Raw genomic sequence first — 23,675 nt, forward strand, 5'->3', positions numbered from 1 at the left:
GGAAAGCTGTTTCTTGATAAGGAGAGGCTCATTTGTGCTCTCGTTCCGTCCTTTTCCACTTCTCCTGGAGAGAGCCTCCCACAGAGGCTGCATGGAGGCAATGAGACCCCAGGCGTTTGCACGGGCAGTGCCAAATGCAGAGGATGTTGCAGCCCCTGGTAGCCCAGGGATGACTGGGTGGCATTACAGCCTGCCAGCTGCAGTGAGGGTAAAAGAGCTGTCCTGCTCTGGGACTTGGTTGTGCTTTAGAAGAAGGGAGCCCTGCTGGTTGTGACCATAGGAGCTCATGCTGGGTTCTTCTGGCCCCGTACCCTTGTGTGACACGCTCACTTTTTGGTGGCACATGGTGTGTTGTCCTTTTATTCACGTGTTTAATTTTCACCTCTTTTCTCGGTTGGCTGAAGCTGTGTGGCAGCGTGTTGGAAGGGGTTGGGGGGTGGTGGAGGTGGGATGCAGCCTGAGGCAGGCTTGATGTGCTGGCAGAAGAGCTTTGAGCCTTCCAGCAAAGCCCCCATGCATCCCAGGAGCGTCTGTGGTCCTGGATTTACCACCAAGCCCCCAAATGATGGGCAGTGGCTGAGCAACGTCCTCCCCATGGCAGCCCCTGAGCCTGCAGTGGGGCAGCTCCCATATGGGGCTGTGGGCTGAGCCCTGCTGCTGTTCCACCGGCCTGGGTGCCTCTTCCTGAGCTGAGCTCAAAATATTTCCTACCTGCATTGTTCCCGTGCGGGGGATTAGTGCTGATTGCTCCCCATTGTCTGCAGTTCCTGCAGGAAGCCCTGTTTATCTTACCCTCTTGGTCAGGAATGCAGCCCCACGCAGGCAGCACGGATATAACTAAACTTAGAGCTGTACAATGGCCTTTGGATTTCCCAACTCTGTGGCATCTGTCACATCCTGGCTGGTTGTGGTTTTGGGGCTTGGGATGGGGCTGGGGTTGTACGGTCACCAATTAGCAGGGCACAAGGGCACTGCATGGGGGGGGGTCTGAGCAGCCCTTCTCCTGCTTGCGCGTGTGCCGGGCCCTGAGTAGGGGGAAAGCAGTGCTCAGAGCTGGGCACGTGTTGGGGGTCATTTTGGGATGCACAGCTGTGAGCTGATGGGCTCAGTGGGGATAGTGGTGCACGGGGTGGGCAGGAGGAGCCCCTTGCTGGGGCCTGGGCTGTCCCCTGTCCCTTCATCTAGTTGGAGAGCTGCTGGCTCCTGTTGGAAATAATAAAGCACAGCAAATCGAGCAGTGAGAAACTTGGAGGAGGAGCTCCAAGGAGGTCTGAGGCTGCATGGTGTCCCAGTACAGCAGGGGAAACACATGCAAGCTGGCCAATGCTCTTTAAGAGCAATCTGTCTTAAGGATGTCCCACAATGAGGGCTCCTTCAGCGCATGCAGGGTCTGAGGGTCCTGGGCAACCTGGCTGGCTCCATGCTGTGCTGTTTTAGCTTGTAGCAGCTGGATGCAAACATCATCTGTGCTGGAAGATGTACAGGAACCCCAAGCTTTGCATCTGGCTCAGTAAGGGAGCTGAGCTTCCATAGGGTGGCTGCACAGCCGTGTGTCTCTGCACCCCACACATCTCCATGCAGCATCCATCCCTGGGATGAGAGCTTGCAGCCGTGCCCTCCCCTTGTCCTTGCAGAACTGGAGCCCTCTGGCTGCTTGCGAGGCTGCAGTGCAGCTCCAGCTGCATTGCTGCTCACCGGGGGCTGTGTGCCGTGCCCCTGTGCCAGCTCTGTGTGCTGGGGTGCTCCTGCTGGGGTCTGGGCAGGTGGATTTCTTGCTGCTAGGGTCCGGTGTTTCCACCAGGCTGAGCTTTAATTAAAGTGCTGAGAAAGCCAGAGGGATTTGGCTCCCAGAGCGGCTGGGTGCGCTGGGCTGTGAAGGGGAATGGAAGAGAGTGGAGATGGGAGGAGAGCAAATGGCTCTGGGATGGGCAGTAGGGGGACATGTACAGCTCCATCTGTGCTGTGGTTGCTGGGCCTGGGTGCTTGCGGGGTCTGCACAGATCCCAAATAGCACATGATGGGGCTGGAACCTGGTGCTGGGTCTGCATAGACCCCAAATAGTGCAGTATGGGGCCGGCACCTGGTGCTGGATCTGTGCTGATCCCAAATAATGCATTATGGGGCCGGCACCTGGTGCTGACTCAGAGCTGCTTGCTGAATGGAGATGTGTTATGGGGCTGGAAAGTGTGAGAAAAGGGGAAAATCCCAAAGAAGGCACCTGTGGAAGAATGGGAGCCGTGCACAGTGGGGCTGGGCTCCTCCAACACCGCCGTGTTGGTCAGTGGGTGTCGTGTGGGTCGGTGTATTGGGAAACTCCCCTTGCTGGGATGGGGGAATGAAGCTCAGCACCCACCTGAGAGGTGATGGTGCAGGGCCTGGCATTGCTGGGAGCAGCATTCGGGAGGAGGGGGGGTGATGTGCCACCAACATTAGGGCTCGTGGATGAGGCTGAGTGCCGTAGGGCTGAGGGCGGCCATGGGGCCGGCTGGGGGTGTTGCTTTTCCTTATGGTTTTCTTTCCAGCTCCTTTTCCCATAGGCAACAAAAAGCGCAAAGACGACGGCTGCCCGCGTTTCCTATCCTGCTGTCACGGAGCCAATTAAGGAAAGGGTTGCCATATTTTTATAACTTTCTTTTTTTTTTTTTTTTTTTAAGACATAAGGGTGGAACAACGCGGTGTGTTTTGTAAGGCTCGTTCTTGGAAGCGGCGGAGCCCTTCTGGCTGCAGTTATTTCCTTGGGGGGAGAAAAGAAAGAAGAAAAGGAACGAGGGGCGGGGGGAATAAAAGGGAAACTCGTGGTTGATGGGCCTGAAGGGGCTGAGCTCCCCACCTGTGAGCTCTGGAGAGCTGCCCTGGAGAGGAGTGGAGTGGTTTTGCAGTGTGGAGCACAGAACAGGCCTTGGGGGTGTGCAGAGCTCCCTGGTGTGGGGAACGGGAGGACCTGGCAGAGGTGATGGGGTGCTTTAGTGATCCTCAGTGCAGTTCCCTGCTGCATCCCATGGGGCTGGTGATGCTCTGGGCTGGGCTGAGGGCTGGGGATGCTGCTGGTGAGCCAGGCTGGGTGCTGACGTGGGGCAGGTCAGGGTTCTGCTGTGCTTCTCCTGTCCCTGAGCTGCTGGTTTCCTTGTCTGCCTGCTGGGAAGCGGAGGGGAGGATGCACAGAGCAGCACATGGGGATATGTGACAGAGTGCTGAGCAGCCACCACGCATGGGGAGGATGCTGCCCGTCTGCTTTTCCCTCCAGCTTCGTTTCAGGGCTGCTTTCAGGCAATCACATCCCAGCCCAGCTGCTCGTTGCTCTCCCCTATGGCCCGGCTGACCCTTGGACACAATGCTGTGCTGTTTGTAAACCCCCGTTCCCTCCTCAAGTTGTTTTTATGTTTAGGGAGTTAATGACTATCAACAAAGCAGATTTTAATCTGATCGGTTTTTTTTTCCTCGTCCGGAACATCAAAGAGAACATCAAAGTGTGCAGCATGAAAGGCTCCGGAGCGCCTGATGCACGCAGGTGCAGCGCCCACTCTGCACGGCAGCACGGTCTGCAGGGCTCCCTGCTGTCTAAAGGACGAAGTCCTGGAGGAAAACAAAGGTTAATGTGTGAATGGCCAACAGGGCGAAGCAAAGAGGAGCTTTGCATCCATCCCAGCGGAGGGAGGGTGCTGCGCTCTGCCCTGAGCGTCGCAGCAAAGCAGGGAGCGAGCTCCGTCTCCCAGGAGGTTTGTGGCACCGTGGAGCCTGCAGTAAGGTTGCTGCAGCGTTTACGATGCACGGTCAGAACGTTGCTTAATTAATTAGAACGTTGCTTAATGTCATGAGCCCCCCTGAGCCGGAGCAGGGAGGAGCTGGAGCTGCGTGGGGCAGAGTGCTGATGGTGTTTGCTGTTGGGAAGCGCTTGGAGGGCAGGCGGAGCTGTGAGTTGACAGGAGGGGTTGCAGGCAGGTGGGAGGTGCTGCTTGCTCCTGGTGAGCCGGCGTGGGGCTGCAGATCGCATCTGGGACCTGTGAGCTCCTGGGTGATGTCTGCCTTCTTTGCTGGGCTAGAGGTGAGCAAAGAGAAGGCAAGCAGTGGGTGCAGAGGGGACACAACGTGCAGCTTCTCCTGGGTAGTTTCTTCCTGAACTTGTGCACTGAATTGGAAAGCAAAAGCTGGAAGCTTTTGAGGGCTCCTGGAGGGGTGGGTTTGGGGCTCCAGGTGCAGCTTTGGGTACCAGCACTGACATCCCATGGGCAGATTCTCTCACGGGCATCCCCCACACCACAAATTTCAGCAAGACCCCCCGCCCCCCCCTCCCATCCTGCTCTTTCTGTGCATCCTTGGCTGCAGTTTGCATTTTCCACCGTGGAGCATCCCCAGCAGCCGCAGTGCGGGGCTCCCCCAGCCTCTTCCCACCTAATTAAACGCTGCCTCTCATTTGCAGGAGATGTTTCCGGGCTGGTGCCGAGGCTGTGCACTCACATGCTAATTCTGAGCAGGCTCCTCCAGCAGTGTGTTCCTGCACCGCAGGGAAGCAGCGGGGCTGGCTAATTGATTGCAGTTTCGCCAGCGGCACGGGCTGCTCGCCTCTAATACAGAGCAGACCCGGAGGAAGCCCACCGCCGTGCCCCTCCTCGTTAATTAGTCCTTGCTACCGCACACAGCCGTGCCGAAGCTGGAGGAAAGCATGTGGTTTCTCTTGTTAGCACCCGGCAGGCTGTTATTCTCTTCCACGTGCAAGCTTGCATTTTGGGGACACTCAGGCAGTGGCTTGAAAGGAGCTCACTGCAAGCCTGGAGCTGGTTTTCCCCCCAGCTGGAGCTGATTTGGGCATCATTGGCTTGAGGACAGCTGAGGGCTGGGAGCGTGCAGCCTGTAATTTGGTTGCTCTTCCTTCCCTGCTCCTAAAAGTGGGCAGCTGGGAGAGAGCTGGAAGCGTTGGACCTCAGGAACCGCTCTGCTCAGTTCCTGGGATGCAATGCACCTCTTTCCCTTCACCGAGATGAGAAGGGGCTGTGAAGCCACCAAGGAGGGTACTCAAGGCCTGGCTTTGCCCTTGCAAGTGTGGGAAAGCAGCACACGGCCCTGGTTGCTCTCTTTTGGCAGCATGGAATCGCGTGGTTTCTCCCATTTTTGTTTTTGGCTACACTGTCTGAGTTGTCCTTCTTGCTGGGGTGGAAGATGATGGAGAAGCTCCTCCTCGTGCTCCCAGCACATCTCCCATCCTGCAGGATTTCCTCACGCTGTTACCAGTTGGGAGCTGGACTGGGCAGCATTGGGGTGCAAAGGATCACAGAATCACTCGGGTTGGAAGAGCCTTCTCAGATCCCCAACCCCAGCCCACCCCACTGTGCCCATCTCCACGTTCCTCAGTGTCACATCCCCATGGCTCTGGGACATCTCTGTGTGTCCCACCAGCTCCCTGGGCAGCTGTGCTGTGCATCGCTGCTCTTTGGAGTTTTTCCTCATCCCCAACCTGACCATCGCCTGGTGCAACTTAATGCCATCACCCCTCATCCTATCGTAGCTATCTGGGAACAACGATGAGACCGACACCTCTGGGTGACCCCAGTGCTCCCTGGGCAGCTGTGCTGTGCATCACTGCTCTTTCGGGGAGGAATTTTTTCCTAGATAGCCCCAAAGCTGTGCAGATTCAGGTGTTGTTGACCTCCTGGTGGGAAGGAGCTGCCCAGCTTTGTTTCTCACACCCAACCTCTGCTCTCCCCCCCCCCCCGGCAGGTCACAGACCAGCTCCCCGGGGTTTTGACGGTGGATTGGGATCGTTTTAACTAAAGATGGAAACACTGGAGTCCGAATTGACCTGCCCAATCTGTCTGGAGTTATTCGAAGATCCTCTGCTTCTGCCCTGCGCCCACAGCCTGTGCTTCAGCTGCGCCCACCGCATCCTGCTGTCCGGCTGCTCCTCCGGCGAGAGCATCGAGCCCCTCAGCGCCTTCCAGTGCCCCACCTGCCGCTATGTCATCTCCCTCAACCACCGCGGCCTGGAGGGCCTCAAGAGGAATGTGACGCTGCAAAACATCATCGACCGCTTCCAGAAGGCGTCGCTCAGCGGCCCCAACTCCCCCAGCGAGAGCCGCCGCGATCGGCCCTACCGCCCCAACCCCACCATGTCGGTGAGCGGCGAGAGGATCGCCTGCCAGTTCTGTGAGCAGGACCCGCCGAGGGATGCCGTCAAGACGTGCATCACCTGCGAGGTGTCCTACTGTGACCGCTGCCTGCGGGCCACGCACCCCAATAAGAAGCCCTTCACCAGCCACCGGCTGGTGGAACCCGTGCCCGACGCGCACTTCCGAGGTCTCACCTGCCTGGAGCACGAGAACGAGAAGGTGAACATGTACTGCGTGGCTGACGACCAGCTCATCTGTGCCTTATGTAAACTGGTGGGGCGGCACCGGGATCACCAAGTGGCGTCGCTCAGCGATCGCTTCGAGAAGCTCAAGGTAAGGGTAGCTGGTGGCTGGGGTGCGTTGGGGACCCGCGTGGCGTCTCTGAGGTGGGGGTTGGAGCTTTTGGGCTCCTCCAGGTTCTGTGTATCCGGGGCTGCTTTGCTGGTGAGAGGCTCTGCTGCTCGTCGGCTTCCTTGGATGTGGATGGAGAGAGTGGGGAGCGTGCCCGTGCTCAGCAAATGGCTCGGAAATAGGGGTGCTCTGTTGGCATTGCTGGCCTGAAAAAGGATGTGGCTTAGCAGCGGGTTCCCCATGGCAAAACTTCGTGCTTAGATGAGAGATGAGATGGAGCTGAAGGGATCCTCACTGCAAGAAAGACACTGAGGCACTGGAGTGTGCACAGAGAAGGGCAAGGAGCTGCGAGAGTCTGGAGCACCAGCCCTATGGGGAGTCGCAGAGGGAGCTGGGATCATTCGGTTTGGAGAAGGAGAGGCTCGGGAGAGAGCTCATGGTGCTCTCCATCTCCCCAGAAGGAGGTTGTGGTGACGTGTGGTCAGTCTCACAGTTGTTGTTCCCAGATAGCTATGATAGAATGAGAGGGGATGGCATTAAGTTGCACCAGGAGATGGTCAGGTTGGGTGTTAGGAAAAACTCCATAGAGCATTGATGCACAGCTGCCCAGGGAGTGGTGGGGTCACCGTTCCTGGAGGTGCTTCAGAACCGTGGGGATGGGACACTGAGGGACGTGGGGATGGGCATGGTGGGGTGGGCTGGGACTGGATGGCTTGGACTTGGTGATTTCGAGCTCTTTTCTGACCTGAATGATTTTGTGAGTGAGGCAGAAGGAGGCAGAGATGGAGCTTCCCCTCTCCTGCCCCAGCACCCCAAACTGCTCCTCTGTCCTTTGGCCTCCTGCAGTGCCACCTCCAGCGTGGCGTTGTCCCATCCTCACACCCACGAGCTGCAGAAAGGGTGGTTTTGTGGTAGTTTTCCAGCCCTCCTCACTTCACCCTGTGCCTCGTATCGATCCACAGCGAATCCCCGCTTCCCTGCTCACAGAGAGCAAACTTCAGGCAGCCCTCTGGGGTGCTGCAAGCTTCATTTCTATGCAGCGCCTGTGCTGGGGCTGGGTACCATGTGAGCCCGTGTGGATGATGTTTGACCTATATAAAGTTAGAAATCCCTCTCTGTCCCCCACACGTTCTCTGTGAGTCTACAAAATGGCCTAAATTCTCTCTCTTTTTTTTAATACTGGAAAAAAACAGAACTGGTCCCATCTGGGGTCACAACGACGGGGCTGCGCCTGCTGTTGTGTTCCAGTTGCAGCCCTTCTCCAGCACTTCTTCCTCAGTCCCTTCTCCCATAATGTTCTGGGCTCGTGCTGCCCCAGAAGTGCTTTTCTTGGCTCATTCCCTCGTTAATCCCTCAGACAACATCGATTTTTCTGCTCTCACGTTTCCTGAGGGCAGAAGAAATGCTTCCATCACTTGCAAAAATGGAGATGACTTCTTCCGCGCGCTCTGGGTTGATTAGAAAAGGGAAGAACAAAGCTTTCTCTCCAGGCATCCGTCTTCCTAGGCGGAGAGTTTCCCACGAGCTGCTTCCCAGGCAGGTTTCCCACCTGCACTTCCCAGAACCTCCCAGCTCTGTGCTGGTGACGCAGCCCCTCCATGTGCCTCACCTCCATGTCCCCCCTCTCAGCGCCAGCGCAGCGCTCCTCGCTTCAGAACATTCTTTTTCCATGAGGAAACGTCTCAATTAGCAAATTGGAAACCTTAGAAAGGAAGGTCCGTGGATGTTTGCGTGCAATAGGACCCTGGGACAGGAGTTAAAGCCCTTTTAATATTTCCCCATCGCGTCGGCGAGCCAAGCAGGCTCATGTGAAGGCAAAAGGCCTGACGAGCTAAGCTGCCGCTCCAACCAAATCTGTGCACGTTGCCAGAACACCCCCCCTCCATGTTTAAATAACAGTCTTAAGTGATTTTGGATGAGAAGGGAAGCTCTCCTCTGCTATAAACATTCCCCTGTGCCGCTCATCCAGCATGGGTGGATTCCTTGCTCCCTGGCAGAGAAGCAGCTCTGCTGGCACGGTGCTCCGGCAGCCTCCTGTTCCCCCTTTCCCTATCTCAGGTGGGAATTGCCCAGGTGAGGAGTGTTTGGGGATGGATGTGGGATGTGAGCATCCAGCCAGGGCTGCAGGATGGCTCCTGGTCCAGCAGAAAGTTTCCTTCCCTAAGGCAGGCTGGTGGGTCGCTGCTTTACCCCTTGCAGTGCGAGGAGGGAATGGGAGAACTGCATTTTGAAATGCAAAGCTGCATCTCTGCCTGCTCAGCCGAGCTGAGAGGGCTGAGGGTTTTGCTGCCTGCATGAATGCCAAATGAACTGCAGTGCAAGCTCCGTCCACGCTGGCAGAAACGCCTCATCCGAGTTGCACTCTGCTGGGGCCGCAGATAAATCTCCGAGTGTAATGGACTGCAAAGCATGGCAAATCAAACTGTGCTGACCGGTGCTTCTGCGTGGCTTTAAGCACGCTGACGCTCCATGGTTGGTTTTGAAACTAAGTGATGCGTGGTGGAAACTTCTTCCTTTTGTTGCTCTTTGCTCTGTAGTTGCTGCAGGGCTCTGGTTGACGCGGCGTGGCTGCAGTGTGGTCAGCAGTGCGCAGCCCCTGGCTGGGCAGCAGCTGTGCTTTTCTTGTGCTCTTCTTTGGGTGCCTTGTCCAACGCCATGGGGTCGATTCTGAGCCAAGCTTTGACACCACAGTCAATCTTTGCAGCTGCCTTTAGTCCTCATCTGTTCACAGCCTCAGCCTATAGCCCTGACCGTGCTTGGGCCCGTTGCTTTTTATGGAGATGCTTGTGGTCCTCTGCCCACCTGATGCTCTGCAGCCTCACAGGAGCTGCTCTGCAGCCCGGCTGCCCGCAGCTTTTATCGTGCTGCTCCAGCTAGCAATGTCTTCCAGATTTATTATCATTATTATTATTGCATGTGTGTGATGGAAACTTGGAGCAAGTGACTGTAATTTGTCCAAAGCACTGTGCATTCTGCACACCTCTTTGGTGGGGGTTCTTTATTGGATCCCAAAACACTGCAGTTCTGCATGCTGAAGCCAGGACCTGGGCATCTCCAAAATGCCCACGTGCCATTGAAAGGCATTTTAGGACCCACCTCTACTCCCTTTAAGGTGTGTTCTGTTTCTATTATTCCGTGCATCCCCAACTCTGCATGTTTACACCACACTGCTTGCCCAGGGCGCATTGCTTTCGGGTGCTGTTCCTGCTCCACCAGTTTGTGGAAGGCATCTCTCTGCCCTGCCTCCTCCTGCAGCTCTCCCTGCACACAGCTCTGCTCCCAGCAGACAGGCAGCACTGCACACATGGGATGCTGTGAGTGGCCCAAACCTGCAGGCTCACTGCTGACTTTCCCCATGGTGTTAGGGGTGGGAGCAGCCCACCTGCTCACCTCACCAGCTGTAAAATCAGCACTAGAAATGAAATTAAAAGCAGGGCTGGGGAGGTGACAGCATGCAGGATTTGCTGTGTGAGCTCTGGAGGCTCTACAGCAGGAGTTTGCAGGAAAAGGGGTTTTGTGCCACTGTTTTGCTTCTCCTTCTGCCCCACTCCTTTTGCAGGAGCCGGGTTGGGGGCAGCTCTTATTGCTGCTGCTGAGATTTCTATCGATCGGCGTGCTGGAAATAGCCCCAAAAATTCAAATAAAGTAACGCTTTCAGTCCTGCTCTTTGCTCCAAGAGGAGCAGCGAGCCATCTCCCACCACGCTTTATGCTTCCAGTGCGTTATGAGCTTGACTGGAGCTGTAGAAATGTACTGCATGAGTCCTTGTGCTGCACAGGTGGTGTGCGGGGCAGTGATGGGCAGCACAGGGCCCTTCAGAGGGCGGTGGGATGGGAGGAATGAGGGCAAAGAGCCTCTGCTTGGTGCTGAGCGTGGGGCTTCTGTGCCTGGGGCCTGAGGGACGTGCTCTCGCTTGCACGGTGTGACTCACTGAGATTGCTGCTTCATTATGATTTACCGTGCTGCCATGGGGCTAAACTGCATTTTGTGTGCGTGTGGTTTGGTTTTTTAATTTTCCTTTTCCCACGTGCGTTCAGGAGCTGAGAGAAGGGTCGTTGCTGGCACTGCTGTGAGTCCTGGCAGAGCACAGGGAAGCATCACTGGCGCAGATGCCAGCTCTGGTGCGCTGCGTGCAGCACTGGGCTGCTCACACAGAGCCAGCTTTGCTTGGGATGCTTTCCTCCAGGTCCAAGCTGGAGATGCAAAGCCTTGCCATTGGCTTTTTTTGGCATGTGAGATGCCAGAATGATTTTTTTGGTGTGATGAAGATGCGGGTTTAGGGTCTCTCTTGAGCCAAATGGTCATTTCCCATTGCATCCAGCTGGGGCACCTGCATCCATGGCAGTGTGGTGTTGCTTCGATTTGCCAAAAACACCCATGTGATGTGTGCTGCAAGCACGTGCTTAGCCGTGGAGCACGGGTTGCATGAAGGTGCAAAGCTTTCCTGGCTTCTTTGCCCTGCAATGGGAAAAGGGATCAGTGCGTGCCCTTGTGTCTGGTGTAGCTCCCAGTCTGTAGCAATGGTCACTCTTCCTCTGATCCTCTGTGGGTCAGAAGGACCTGGAACCAGCACTGAGTGCTGGATGCCTTGATTTCCCTCCCAGAGATCCCATTTATGGGCAGGGGGTTGGATTTTTTTATTGAGTTATTGCGAATGAAATGAGTGGAAGAGCGGACAGGCAGTGGAATGGGAGGTGGTGGAGTCACCGACCCTGGAGGTGTTCAAGGAACATTTGGATTTGCGTTGAGGGTTGTGGTTTAGTGAGAGCTATTGGTGCTGGGTGGATGGTTGGAATGGATGATCTCGTAGGTCTTTTCCAACCTTGGTGTTTCTGTGATTAATGCTCCTTCCCTGGAAGCACTCAAAGCCAGGCTGGATGGATGGGGCTGTGAGCAATGGCAATTAGTTGTGTGGGAGCAGGATGAGAGGTGATGGCCGTAAGTTGCACCGTGGGAGGGTTGGACGTTGGGAAATGTTTCTTTTCCAAAATAGCAGTGATGCAGCAGCACAGGGAGCGATGGGGAAGTGCTCCAAAACAGAGGGGATGTGGCACTGAGGGTGGTGGTGGTGAAGAACATGGCGGGGTGGGTTGGGGATCTGAGAGGGCTTTTCTAGCCTTAATGATTCTATGATTAATAGGCGATGGGGAAGCCCTTCTCAGGCCCCATGCACAGGCTGGGGGTATGGAACGTGCAGAATTTCCTGCTCAAAGGGGCTTTGCCAGGCGAAGATTTGTGCAGCAGAGCAGGAAGCACGTTGCATCTCCAGTTACACAGCGTTTTCCCTTGGCAGAACGTTGGGTTTATGGCCTTTGGGGAATGCTTTCCTGCTCCAACCCCCAACGTTCTTGGTGTTTGATGTGTGCCAATGGGCTTATGGGAGGAGAGCCTTGGAAAGCACGCATCCTGCTCAGGAGTAACGGGGTGGATGGCAGCCATGGCCCCCAGGTCAAGCAGCAGCCCCATGGGCTGTCCCCCCTTTTGGGTCTCAGTCCCCCTGCTGTTCTGCACAGCTCTGTCGAGTTGCTTTGCACGTGGAATGATGATCAAGCACTGCAAAAATAACGAGAGCCATAATAATGATGGAAGGGATTTAAGTGCATGCAAAGTCCAGCGTTGGCTTTGGCGGCCTCCTGTGCTGGGTGGGGGCATGATGTCAGTCAAACAGGCTTACGTGGGAGATGATGAGTTGAGCAGTTCAATTTTCTATTTCTGGACAAGGGGAATAATCTCTAATACATAATACTTCTTCCTTGCTGGAACAAGTCTGTGCCAGTCCTCGAGCTGCAGCCCTGCAGTTTTTCAAGCCAGTTTTGGTTCCCATCAGCCCTAATCTTCGTTGCATCCAGCCCTTGTCATGGGATGGAACAGCTTCTTGTTTTCCTTTTGTCACCAGATTTATTAGCAGTTCAGCTGCTTTCATGCTGCAGTTTTCTTTCTCACATCTCTCTGGAGGCTTCAGACTGGAATTCCCCATTGCTGCTCCTCGGTTCCCGCTTAGCGCCGCTTTTCCTCTCCTGCTGCTGCTGCTCTGCAGTCCAAACTCTTGCAGGGCAAACTCAACGCGGGCGTTTTCCTCCCCGGCACAGCACGTCTGTTTCCTGAAACAACTGCAAGCTGTTCTCATTTCAAGGCTTCTGTCTGACAGTAGCTGCAGGGGTGTGGGGCTGAGCTTCCGCTGCTTTGGTTCTGCCTGAATAGGTTTGCTTGGGGAAAATGAGAGTGGTCCCACCTTCCAAAACGCAACATGCCCAGCTGGGGGTTGCCAGGGCTTTGCCCAAAGGTGGGACAATACCCCCAGCTGGTTGATCTTGGCTGTTTTGTTGCCTTTTCCCCAAAACTCACAGCACTGACCCCACGGCATCGCCCTCAGCTCTCCATTCCCGGTTCTGGTTCTGGTTCCTGCCATTCCTGCCCCGCGTGGGTGCTGCTTACTATTCAAGATGTGTTTCATTCTGGGGCCTCATGAATATGCAGAGCGTTGCGTTTGCACGGCTCACTTGGTTAGGCTGGGGAAGGCACTGCTCCTGTTGGCTGCGCTCAGCCGTTCCCTGCGCCTCCGCTCGCTCAGAGGACGTGTCCTGGGAGTTTCAGGGTCTTTCAGCAATTTGGAGGCTGGGTGATGTGCATGGGGATTTCTCAGCAGGCTCCAAGTCACGCTCTGAGATGCTGCATATTGCTGTTGTTGTCACATTAAGCCCTTAAATAGGCGTGCAGGTGTTATTAGTGATTTTACCGTGACGGCTGGCATGTTGCTTTTTGGGTTTGTTTAGAGGAAAAAACTTGTAGCATCCTGTCAGCGGAATGGGCCTTGTGGAGAAACACATGGACCATAGCAGGGTGTGTGCTGATCAAAACCCCTCTGTGCTGGGACTGGAAAAGGACCTCAGGACCATGAGGTTGGAGAGCTGCAGAGCTCCTGCTCTGATCTTTCCTGCAGGGCAGCGCTTCCAGTTCTGCCTTTCTGCATGCACCTTGTTTTGGTGGTTCCGAGGAGATGGGGAAAGCAGAGCCTCCTCGGCTGGCTTCCAGGCCTACAAAATCTTGCACCCTGTTGCTTTGCAGAGCTCCTGTTTCGTGGGTGGCTGCAGTGGGAGAGCCCTGTCCTCATGGGATGTCCTGGCTGCGTGGTGCGGGTGACAGCATTGAGCTGGCACTGTGCTGCTCTACAGCATGGAGCAAAATAGTCACCACAAGTGAAGAGCAGAGATGTTTCTGATCAGCTCCATCTTTATGCATTCAGATCCTTCCAGTTGCATTCCTTTAATATGGGATGTGGTCCTGCCCAAATAGTGCTCCTGGGATGGGATATCTGGCGCCATCACCGCTGTCCCATCAGCCTGGGGCAAGCAGGGCTTCCCCCACTGTGCCCTGTGGACACACACGGGGTGCTGCAGCAGCGAGGGCTGAGTTGGAGCATTAAATGCTCTTAACAATACGTGATTTTTTTCCCCCCTGGGAAACCTGTTGGGAGCCCCCCGTGCTCGTATGGGCATTGCTGATTTATGGGGTGCACCCACGGGCTGTGCGCAGGAAGGCGTGTGTCCTGCACGGCGTGCCGAAGCAATAAATCCAGATTCCTTCCGTGCTGCTCAGATGGAAGGGGCTTTTGGGAACCGAACATCTGGCATCTGGAGGGGTCCAAGAGCAAACGTGCATGGGATGTCCTTTTGTGTGTGCTGTTTAATGGGGATGGTTTGGAAATAAAGGTCAGGGGCGAACGAGAGCGCTGAGCTGCAGCTCTGCGTCCTGGGTTTGTGGTGGGGAGAGCTGAGGAGATCCAAAGTCTGATGTAATAAGCCTCAAGAAATGACCCCCGTTGGCCTCCTGGGAATGAATTCTGTCCTGTCTGTGCGCTGATGAAGGGGATGTTTTAATGAGCTTCAGGGTAGCAGGGTAAAGGGTGTCTGCAGCGCGGTGTTAACAAGACCGAAAGCTCTTTGCAATGCGTGTTGGTAAGCGCTCATCTTAAAATAACTGACCCTGAGTACTTCCATACTGCTGCAGTGCTGGGAGAGCGGGGTTGGGATTAGCAGTGGGTGGAGGCTGCTGGGTTTATTGGGTGTGAAAGAGGAGAGCTGGACCTCCTTAGGCAGCGGCTGCAGGCGGCGCTTCGGGCAGTGCTGGGGAAGCTGGAGTTCTGCAGTGGGGTCTGGAGATGCTTTATGGGGCCCATAACTCACTGAAACCCTCGGGGTGCTCTGCAGGTCCCCATTTCTTTCCAGCCACGCGTAGCTTCTGCAAAAATTTCTTAGCAGAAGCTTCTCACTCTTAGTTCCTCCATGGGAACCCAAGCGAGTTGGGAAACAGAGCTTAGAGATGGCACTGGGGGAAGAGAGAAGCCAGGATGGAGGGTGCCTGCCTAGGGCTGTGCCTGCAGCCTGAACCACTGACAGCTGTGAGGTGAGGACAGGTGAGAAGGGGATTTCTGTGCCTATGGGATGCAGAGGTGCAGCACCATCCATCCCTTTGCACGTGGTGCTCCCAAGGCTTGGGTGAAGTTCTTTCATGGAAATAAAACCCAAAAAAAACCCCCAGCCAGTTGGCTAGGCATACAGCACAAGCCAGCTGGCAGGAGCAGTGCTGGACTCCCAGCATAGGGCTGGTTTCTGGGCTGGTTCCCCGCAGCTGGCCTGGGAAGCAGTCGTGCAGCTGAAATGGGTTCCCAGAGAGCAGTGCTGGCTCAGCTGTTTCCCCATGCAGTGCTTTGATCCGATGGGCAGAGGGGCTGTGAAGTCTTCACCTCCACAGAACCGTGGAGCTGGGGATCAGGGGATGCTGTTAGGGCTACTTGTGGCTCTGGGATTTGGGTCATGCCTTGAGCAAGGACACCAAGGACAGGGCTGGGCTTTGGGAGATCTGCCCTCCCCAAAGCCTCTGTTGCCTTTGGGAGACTTTTGAGCGGGGAAAGAACTCACTCATTGCCTAGATTGCTCTGTTTCACTTCTTCAGGCTGTAGGTATGAGTGCTGTTGCAGTCCCCTTTCCTTTGTGTGCCAGCTGGACGCTGCAGCCCCCAAATTGTGGCTCAGCCTCAAACCTTTCATAGAGTTGTACCATGGTTTGGCTTGGAAGGGACTGGTGCTGAGACCGGCTCCATCCGCAGGGCAATGAGGTCTCCTGAGCTCTCAGCTGTGTGGGGAAGACCTATTGATTCCCTTGACCTGCCTTTCAGATGGAGCTGTCAGCACTGGGGCCGAACATGATGTGCTGTTAATGATTTGCTGTCTCAACTCTTTGTCTCAGCATCAGCCCGCTCACCTCTCTGGAGGTGAGGCAGAGGTCACAGCTCTGGGAGGGCACAGGGGGGACAGGATGCTGTCTGCAGCTTTGGATCACTTGCCAGCTCCAGAAAACAGCAAGAAATGGCACAGAGGGGCTGTGTGGGTGATCTTTGGGGTGCTCTCCATCCACGTGTCTCCGGGCAGCATTGAACCCAGCGTTCTCATAGTGCACAGTCTCACAGCCTTTCTGTTCCTCGTGGGGTTTTGGCATTCCTGGTGCTCCCCTGACTGCATCACAGCACATCCCTCCCCAGCAGAGGAGCAACTTGCGCTCATGGGCTCATTTCTCCATAGCAGAGATGAGGCACGTGCCCTGGGGATTTGTCTGTGCACATCATGCTGCCTCTGCTTGCTAATAGAGGGCCAGCCGAGATGCCCTCACCTCCAGAGCTTGGGGTGGCACAGCTCAGCCATGCCAGGAGGGCTGTGAGCCCATTCACCCTCCCACCTAACAGCGCTCCTTTCTCAAAGCTGCGATTTTTGTTTTTATTTTTTGCATTTGACAGTGTTCCTTGTCAGCCCCAGCAGGAAACGTGTTTGGGACCAATTGGGAAACAGAAGGGGGAAAAAAAAAGAAATGTACCAGAAGGTTTTTTTGTTTCTTTGATCTATTTCTTCTCATTTTTTATCCTCACAGAAGCGCAGCGAGAGGAGGAGTGCTCTCCTGCAGCGTGTTTGCTGTGCTCTGGGCAGCAGAGGATGGCACCAGCTGTGCTTTGGGGGTGAGCGTTGGTCCTAGGCAGATGTTGAGGTGTTCCAATCAGGCTTAATTAGTGCCCCACACACGTGCGTTGGTGCCACACAGCAGCTTGTGGGACAGTAAATCACTGCGCTCCTGTAGGGGTGCCCCAGCATCTCACTGTTTGTCTCAATGGAAAGCTTGCAGTGTGGAAGTGGCCGCTCCTGCTCTCTCCCTTTGCTCGTGGTGTGGGATGGTTTATCCTGAAGCTGCTCTCTGTGCCATCCCATACAACCCAAACCCAACGTGCTGCTGTTGCTCCCAGCTGGCACAGAGCGGCCGGTGCTGCAGGATGTGCTGATGGCAATGCAAAGCAGGCACAGAGCGAGGCTCTTGCTGTCCAGACAGCTGCTGGCACCATCCAGAAGGGGTTTGCAACTCTGGGTTTTGCTGCTTTGGGTCTCCCCTTTGCTGCTGCACAAGCACAATTGCTCTGGAGCAGCTCTGGATGAAGAGCTTGAGCTCTTTCTCAGCTTATAGAGCTGCTGAGCTGAAAGCCATGACTGTACCCGTGCCTTCCCAGGGGCTGTTTTGGGCACAGGCTCTCCCTCTGGGCTTTGCTTGAGCTTCAGAGCTCAGCACTCACAGCTCAAGTGCTGCATCTTCCAGCAGAAGACATTCCTCGATGGTGGGATCGCAGTCGTTATCCTCACTCCTAGCCTGCCATCCCCTCTCCTCCCTGTTTGCATCCTGCGTTCTCATGCTTTATCTTCTTACCCCCACATTTTGCCCTTTTACCCCCACGTTTCAGCCATTCCTGCAGCTCCTTTGCAGATGCTGGCTGGAAGGCGCATCCCACGGAGAGCAATGTTTGCTGAGTGCTGGAGTGAGGGGCTTTGCAGGGCAGCACCCCACTGCCACAAGCAGTGCCTTTCTTGGTGTTTTTGGAAACATTTTTTGAATGTAGAGGTATAAGGGGACAGTGCTATGCACAGGGCCAGGCCTGGAGGTGGCAACAGCTGTTGGGTTTGTGCGCTTTGGCCCCTTTCCTTTACTCCTGAAGGAGCCTCTCCCCTCAGAAGAACAAAGCACCAGCTGCAGGGAAAAAAGGGCAAAATGGGTTTTTGGGTTTCCCTTGTAAGTTATCTTTGTTTAACCCTGGGTAATCCTTCCTGGCCAGCTGAGGGCTGTGTCACACCTCCAGCATCCGCCGGTGGGGGTTATTTAGCGCTCAGTGCCTGCTTCTCTGAACATTGTACCACATCTCCAGTGAAGAATCCAAATAAAATGCTAATGGCTCTGGTTTCAATGCCTGTGACAAGGCCTCTCATGGAAGATGTATGTTTGCAGACAGCCTTGCCAACACATATATTAGCAGCGTCAGAGGGAACAAAAAGTTCCCCTTCGCAAAGATGAGCTTGGTCAAGCAAGATGAGGAGACTGGGGGGGAGAAACAGAGCAGAGAAAAGGAAACCAGAGAAAGGTTTTCTCTTTGTGGAGGCCTCTGCCAGGAAGATCAATGTGGTGGTTTTGTTATTGTGTCCTCGACACCGCTGCATTTTGAAAGGAGCCTTTGGAGTCGCTTGGGAATGTGCAGGAAGGGAGCTGGGAGGGGGCAGGGAGCACACGGGCCGTGCCAGCATTGCCTTAATGTAATGCACTGCTATGTGGCTTGGGGTGGGATGTAGCATTAGGGTGCCCCGTGGCCCCCAGCCCTGATCCCCACCCGTATCCCACTGCAGTCACCCCTCTGGTTAGGATCTGCCCTGTGCTGGAGCTCCTGCACTCCCACCCCTCGCGAGAGAGCTGCTTCCAGTGGGGCTTTCTGCTTGCGCTGTTGGATGGGAGAGTGCCCCGTCTTTCAGAAAGGATTTAAAAGAAAAATAAAGCCTTGATACTTTGGGGTTTTGCAGGTTTAGGGGCTGGGAACAGCCAGTGTTGGAATTCCAATAACCACAACGTTCTGGCTCCGTCTCCACGTGGGAAGGCTATGGGTGGCCCTGTGCCCTCTTCCACCCTGGGTACCCCCTGGGTCTCTGTGGAATGGGGGACTCGTGGGTCAGCCCAGAGGACAACAAGGGACTGGCTACCAGCACAGGCAGCTGTGGGAAGCACAGCCCAGGGATGAGCAGTGATGTGGATGAAGCTGGGGCTGCGCTGTGCAGAACTTGGGACTGGGCTCCGTGCTGCAGGGCTCACAGCAAACAACCAGCAGTGAGCAGGGAGCAGCACGGAGCCTTTGTTTGTTTTCTGAAGCGCTCGGTGTTTTGCAGCCAGCCTCGTGACCGGCCCAGCTCTGACTCACAGCTTGGCACCCGCTGCATCCGCACGCTGTCTGCCCGTCCATCCACTGCAAGCAAAGCGTGAGCTTTGGGCTGCAGTGCTGTGCTCCCCTCTCTGTCCTGCTCTGGTTTTGCAAAGGAAGTGTTCCCTGGATTGCAGCGATCTGCAGCTTGCTGGAGATCAACTCTAGGAGCAGCTAAGTTTGCAGAGGGCGATGCTGCGGGATGCAGCGGGAGCGCAGCGCTGTGATTTGCATTCTGCCCAGCGCAGCTACGTGTCAGCTCAGCAAAAACAAAGGGAGGTGCTGTCATTTGCTTTCTATTCATTTCCACCCAGGCCTGGTTTTCATTGAAACGATAGGAGCCAAGCGGCGCTGGAAAAACATCGCTCTTGAAGCTGCCGACTCGCCAAGCAATAAAAAAAAGAAGTCTGTTTTTGAGCTGGTGTGTCCTGCAGAACAAGCAGGGCGTGCTCCGTGCCGTGCTGCCTGCAGCAGAGCACTGCAGCACGCTCAGCAGCTGCAGCTCAGGGCTGCACTAACCCTGCCGTGCCATCCCAGCAGAACTCTTGGGAATGAGCTGGAGGAAGGCAGAGGTGATTGCTTTGCAAAGAGAGGGAGACAGAAGTCGGGTTTCTAAAAGAAATAACCAAGATTTTGAGGGCAATGCATAGGGCAGGTGTGAGCAGCCTGAGCACCAGCCCTGGTGATGCCCACCCTCACATCCCATGCGTTGTGTGGGGAGTTTGTGGGGTTTTTTTTTGTTGGGTTTAGCGTTTCGTTGGCTTTTGCAGCCTCGAAACAACAACAAAAAAGCAGCAGAGGGAAAAGGCGTGCAAAAGGCACAGGGTTCTGCTGCTGCTCTGTCTGCACAAGGAGTTAAAGAAGTCAGTTTGCCCCGAGGCTGAGTTTGTGCTGTGAGTCTATCTCAACATCTCCCTCTCCGCTTTAACAGTCTCGCTGCGGCGCGGAGCGTAAGCAACAGATCAGCCAAAATCAGCCCATCCCGCTCGGCGCTGTGTCTGCTTCCAAGAGAAACTCGAGGGTTCTCCTCCTCCTTTGCAAGCAGCAGGACAGGAGCTGCTGCTGGCTTTCCCATGGCTGTGGCCCCAGCAACCAGGTGCTGGGTGGAGGCTGGAGCATCCCCACAAGCACGATGCTGGAGCATCCCCAAGCCAGCGCAGCTGGAGCACTCCTGCTGGAGAGGGATAGAGCACATGGTGAATCCCCCAGGCATCCTGACCATGACTTTCAAGCACTGGGGAGGTGGAAAAGTTTCCCTGTGCAGCTCACAAGGAGGAATTTGGGCTGCGTTGCTCCTTCCTTGGTGAATGCCTGATGTCGGGGCTGCGCGGTGAAGCAGAGCAGTGAAAACGCTTCCCTGTAAGCACTTACAGCACGTCTCACTGTTTGTCTTCAGGTTATTAAAAGAGAAGGCAGTTGGCTCTGTTTCCTTCCAACGGGCTGTTCAATAGAGCGATTTAAATCTAAAGCAAACACAACTGTGAGGGCTGAGCGGTGACAGAGGCTCTGAGAACATCTCAGCCACCCTCGGGGTGTTGGAGCACGCTGAGATTGGGGGCTGCGCTGCTCAGCGCTGGGTTTGCCATGCAGCCTTACTGCCCTGGGCTCTGGCTGTGCTGCAGCACTGCTGGAGGGAGCGAGGCTCCAATGCAGCAGGCTCTGGGGTGTGAGGGGAGGATGGTGCATGGGTGAGGTGGTGCATGGAAGAGTTTGGTGCAAGGGGAGTTGTCTCAGGTGCAAAGGAAGGACAGCACGGGTGGAGGATGGTGCATGGAGGAGATGGGATGTGGAGTTCTGTCCAGTGCGTGGGGAGGACTCTGCAAGGGGAGGACAGTGCGTGGAGAAGACAGCGTTTGGAGCAAACTGTGCTTGGAACCCTCTGTGGTGCGTGGGGCACGGGGAGAATGGTGCAAGGAGAGGGCAGTGCATGGGAAGGACAATGCAAAGGGAGGATGGTGCATGGATGTTGCAAGGGGAGTCCTCTTCAGTGCAAGGGGAAGACGGTGTGTGGAAAGGGCGTTGCCTGGAAAGGATGGAGCACGGAAAGGATGGTGCACAGAGGAGACATGCAGTCTGTGGCTGGCAGGGTGTCAGTGGGCAGCTCTGGCTGTCCCAAGCAGGACTGAGCCTTGCTGAGGGATGAATGAAGCCCTCGGGGCCGTTCTGCTGCTCCCTGTGTTGGCCTTAGTGCCCACTGACAAACAGTGGCAAGGTTTGGGGATGCCTTTCCAAGAGTGATCCTGATGTTTTGTGACAATTAATCAGGCTATTTATATCGCTGTAATTAGCTACGTTATTAATATTATCAAGGCACCACAGTGCTAATTATATGTCTGCTTAACATGTGCTATCAGTGCTGTTTAAAATCCAATGTAATTCTGCTTGACATTATCCCTTCCATTAGTGTTATTTGTTGTGTGCTGCGGAAGATAATGCAGTGCCTCTGCTCATGGCAGTGCTGATGCCACTAGCTGTCCCCACGTGCTTTTGAGAATGATGCCACTGAGTGATGCTGCTGTCCTGGGGATGCTGTGCTCTCCATCTTTGGGGTCCCCTGCCCATCTGGGGCTGCTTTGGAAGGAGGGGGAAATCCTGCCCATGTGAATAAAGGAAGTAGGGCTCTGCATTGGGCTCGTAGGGTTCCTGTGGGTTTTTGCCCCATCAAGAGCTTTAATATGTAATATTTGAGAAGAAATATGTGTGAGGAGCCTGGCTTTAAGGAAACTTTCCCTTCCCTTTTTCCCTTCGCAGGGCTTCTCCTCTCCCAACCAAGCTGGTGTGGGACATGACACTGACATTTTATGGCCAAGATGGAGGCCATCCTCAGCCATTGGTTGTTCTTTTTGGGAACTGCATCCGGCCACGTGCATCCCGCAAACATCTGCTGGTCTTTTCCAACCTTAATGACTCTGTGATTCTATCCCTTTCCTGCAGCCAGGCTGCGGCACTCTGGCATCCTCCTGCTGCCCGAGGAGGCTGCAACCAAGGGAAAAAACCCTTGCATATCAGGGCAGGAATTGAGGTGTGTGTTGTCTGCATCCCTCTCCCATGGCACCGTGAGGCGGAGGAAACAGCTCATGGATGTGTGCAGGAGTTGGAGCAATGGGGGATTGAAAGCCAGCTGCTGCAGTGCTTGATTGTCTCGTTTGATCCTGCAGGCTGGGAGCTGAGCTGTTTCAGGGCACGCTGAGCAGGGAGGCCCTGAGGAGCAGCTCAGTTGTGTTATTCATCTGCAGGCAGCTCAATGTCTCTGCACAGCACGAGGTGCTGCAGGAGAGGGGGGGGGGTTCAGAAAATGGGGCAGAAAGGGGTCAAGAGGAACTCAGGGCTGAGATTTAAACGTCTTTATTGATGTATTTGAGTGTATAAAGGGAGCTTATGGACAGAATGGAGAGCGACGTTGTACGTGATAGGACTGGTTGGGTATCTGGGACAATTTCTTCTCCGTAAGAGTGGTCAGGTGATGGAATGGGCTGCCCAGGGAGGCGGTGGTCACCAACACTGGAGGTGTTGATGGGATGTTTAGGTGTGGTATTGAGGGACGTGGGTTAGTGGGGGAATATTGGAGGCAGGTGGATGGTTGGGTTGGGTGATCTTGGAGGTCATTTCCTACCGTGGGGATTCTATGGTTCTAGGACAAGGGGGAATGGCTTTAAACTAAAAGGAAGGAGGTTTAGGCTGGAGACAAGGAGGAAATTCTTCATTCTGGGAGCAGCGAGGCCCTGCACTGCTGCACATGGGTGCCACATCCCTGCAGGTGCCTGAGGCCATGGGTGGGCTGTGAATGGGTGGGGGGCACCCAGCCCATGGATCGGGGCTTCTTTTTGGGGCTTCTCATTGAGCTCCTCGGTGTGAAGCTGCCTTTCTGTCCATCCTTGGGGACTGAAGGCTGTCGTCCCTCCTCAAGGAATCCCCCCCTCACCATCTTCATTTGCTCCCAGCTGTTCAGGCTGTTGCTGACCTGCTGCACAGCCCTGCTGCCTGCAGTCGTGTCCCAGCCTCACAGAACACGCGACCTGGAGAACAAACCGCCCGGAGATGCAGCTTACGCTTTTATTACCGATTAATATTTCAGATTAAAAGCCTGTTCTGCACTATTTTGGCTTGGTATCACTGAACGATGGGACGTGGTCATAGCACAAGTCAGGACCCCCTCCCCCCCCCCCCCCCCCGAAATTGATTTCCTTGCCATCATTTGCCGTCGACCTCTGACGCGGTATCTTTCTGATCTCTGCAGAATTCAATCCAATTTCTGCAATGATTTGAAATGCAGGAGCTTTAGCTTCGCTTTGAAGCTAATTTTGTACTTGTAATTCAAAGCATATCACCCCCTTTGGTCAGGTGCAAATTCTACTCCTAATTCATTTCACGCGTTTCGTATTCTGGTTTTGAGAAGCTGCATTTCAACGCTGCTCTGCGGATCAGGCAGTGTGTGCTACAGGTGCCATCCTGAGCATTTGGCGTTGCAGGTTTTCCTCGCTGCATGTTCAGGTTTGGTGTTTCAGCCCTTTAAAAGCCACCATTCGTTTGGAAAATTTGAAGATGTCGTGTGATTTCAAGATTCAAGCCATGCACTGCGCCTTGCAAAATGGCCACTGGGTGATTTTGTACCATCTTTGGGTGCAGACCTTTGAGACTCAGACAAGAGCCTGCTATGATTTTATATGCTTACCTATTACAACTTCTGCTGAGGAAGGAATCACAGGCGCTGTGTTATTAATCATTCAGTTGTGAAAATGAAATAGGTATGCTAATGTATTCCTGTACAACTGCATTCTCCAGTTTCAAGAGGGTAAATGCAAGCGTGCTTCTGCCTAATGAAGCTCTCATGGCTGTGAATCATGCTGAGATCTTCAGGAGGTGGGGGTGAAGGGAGGAGCAGCTCTGGAAGTCACCAGCAAAGTGCTGGGGAGAACCCAAATTATGCTGGTGGAACTCCATGGTCTCCCTCTGTCC

At 54.8% G+C, this 23,675-nt stretch overlaps 1 protein-coding gene across 1 annotated transcript in view; it reads left to right on the top strand.

Moving 5' to 3' along the window:
• Positions 1 to 23,675, top strand: part of MID2 (midline 2) — a 50,867-nt gene that overhangs the window by 2,858 nt on the left and 24,334 nt on the right. Inside the window, exon 2 of the mRNA XM_042886366.1 lies at positions 5,713 to 6,434. Coding sequence (XP_042742300.1) covers positions 5,769 to 6,434 — 666 coding nt within the window. The 5' untranslated portion in view covers positions 5,713 to 5,768. The remainder of the gene's footprint in view (positions 1 to 5,712; positions 6,435 to 23,675) is intronic.

The sequence above is a fragment of the Lagopus leucura genome, unplaced genomic scaffold (genome assembly GCF_019238085.1).
Source record: "Lagopus leucura isolate 7727_CA_CO unplaced genomic scaffold, USGS_WTPT01 Super-Scaffold_100057, whole genome shotgun sequence".
NCBI lineage: Eukaryota > Metazoa > Chordata > Aves > Galliformes > Phasianidae > Lagopus > Lagopus leucura.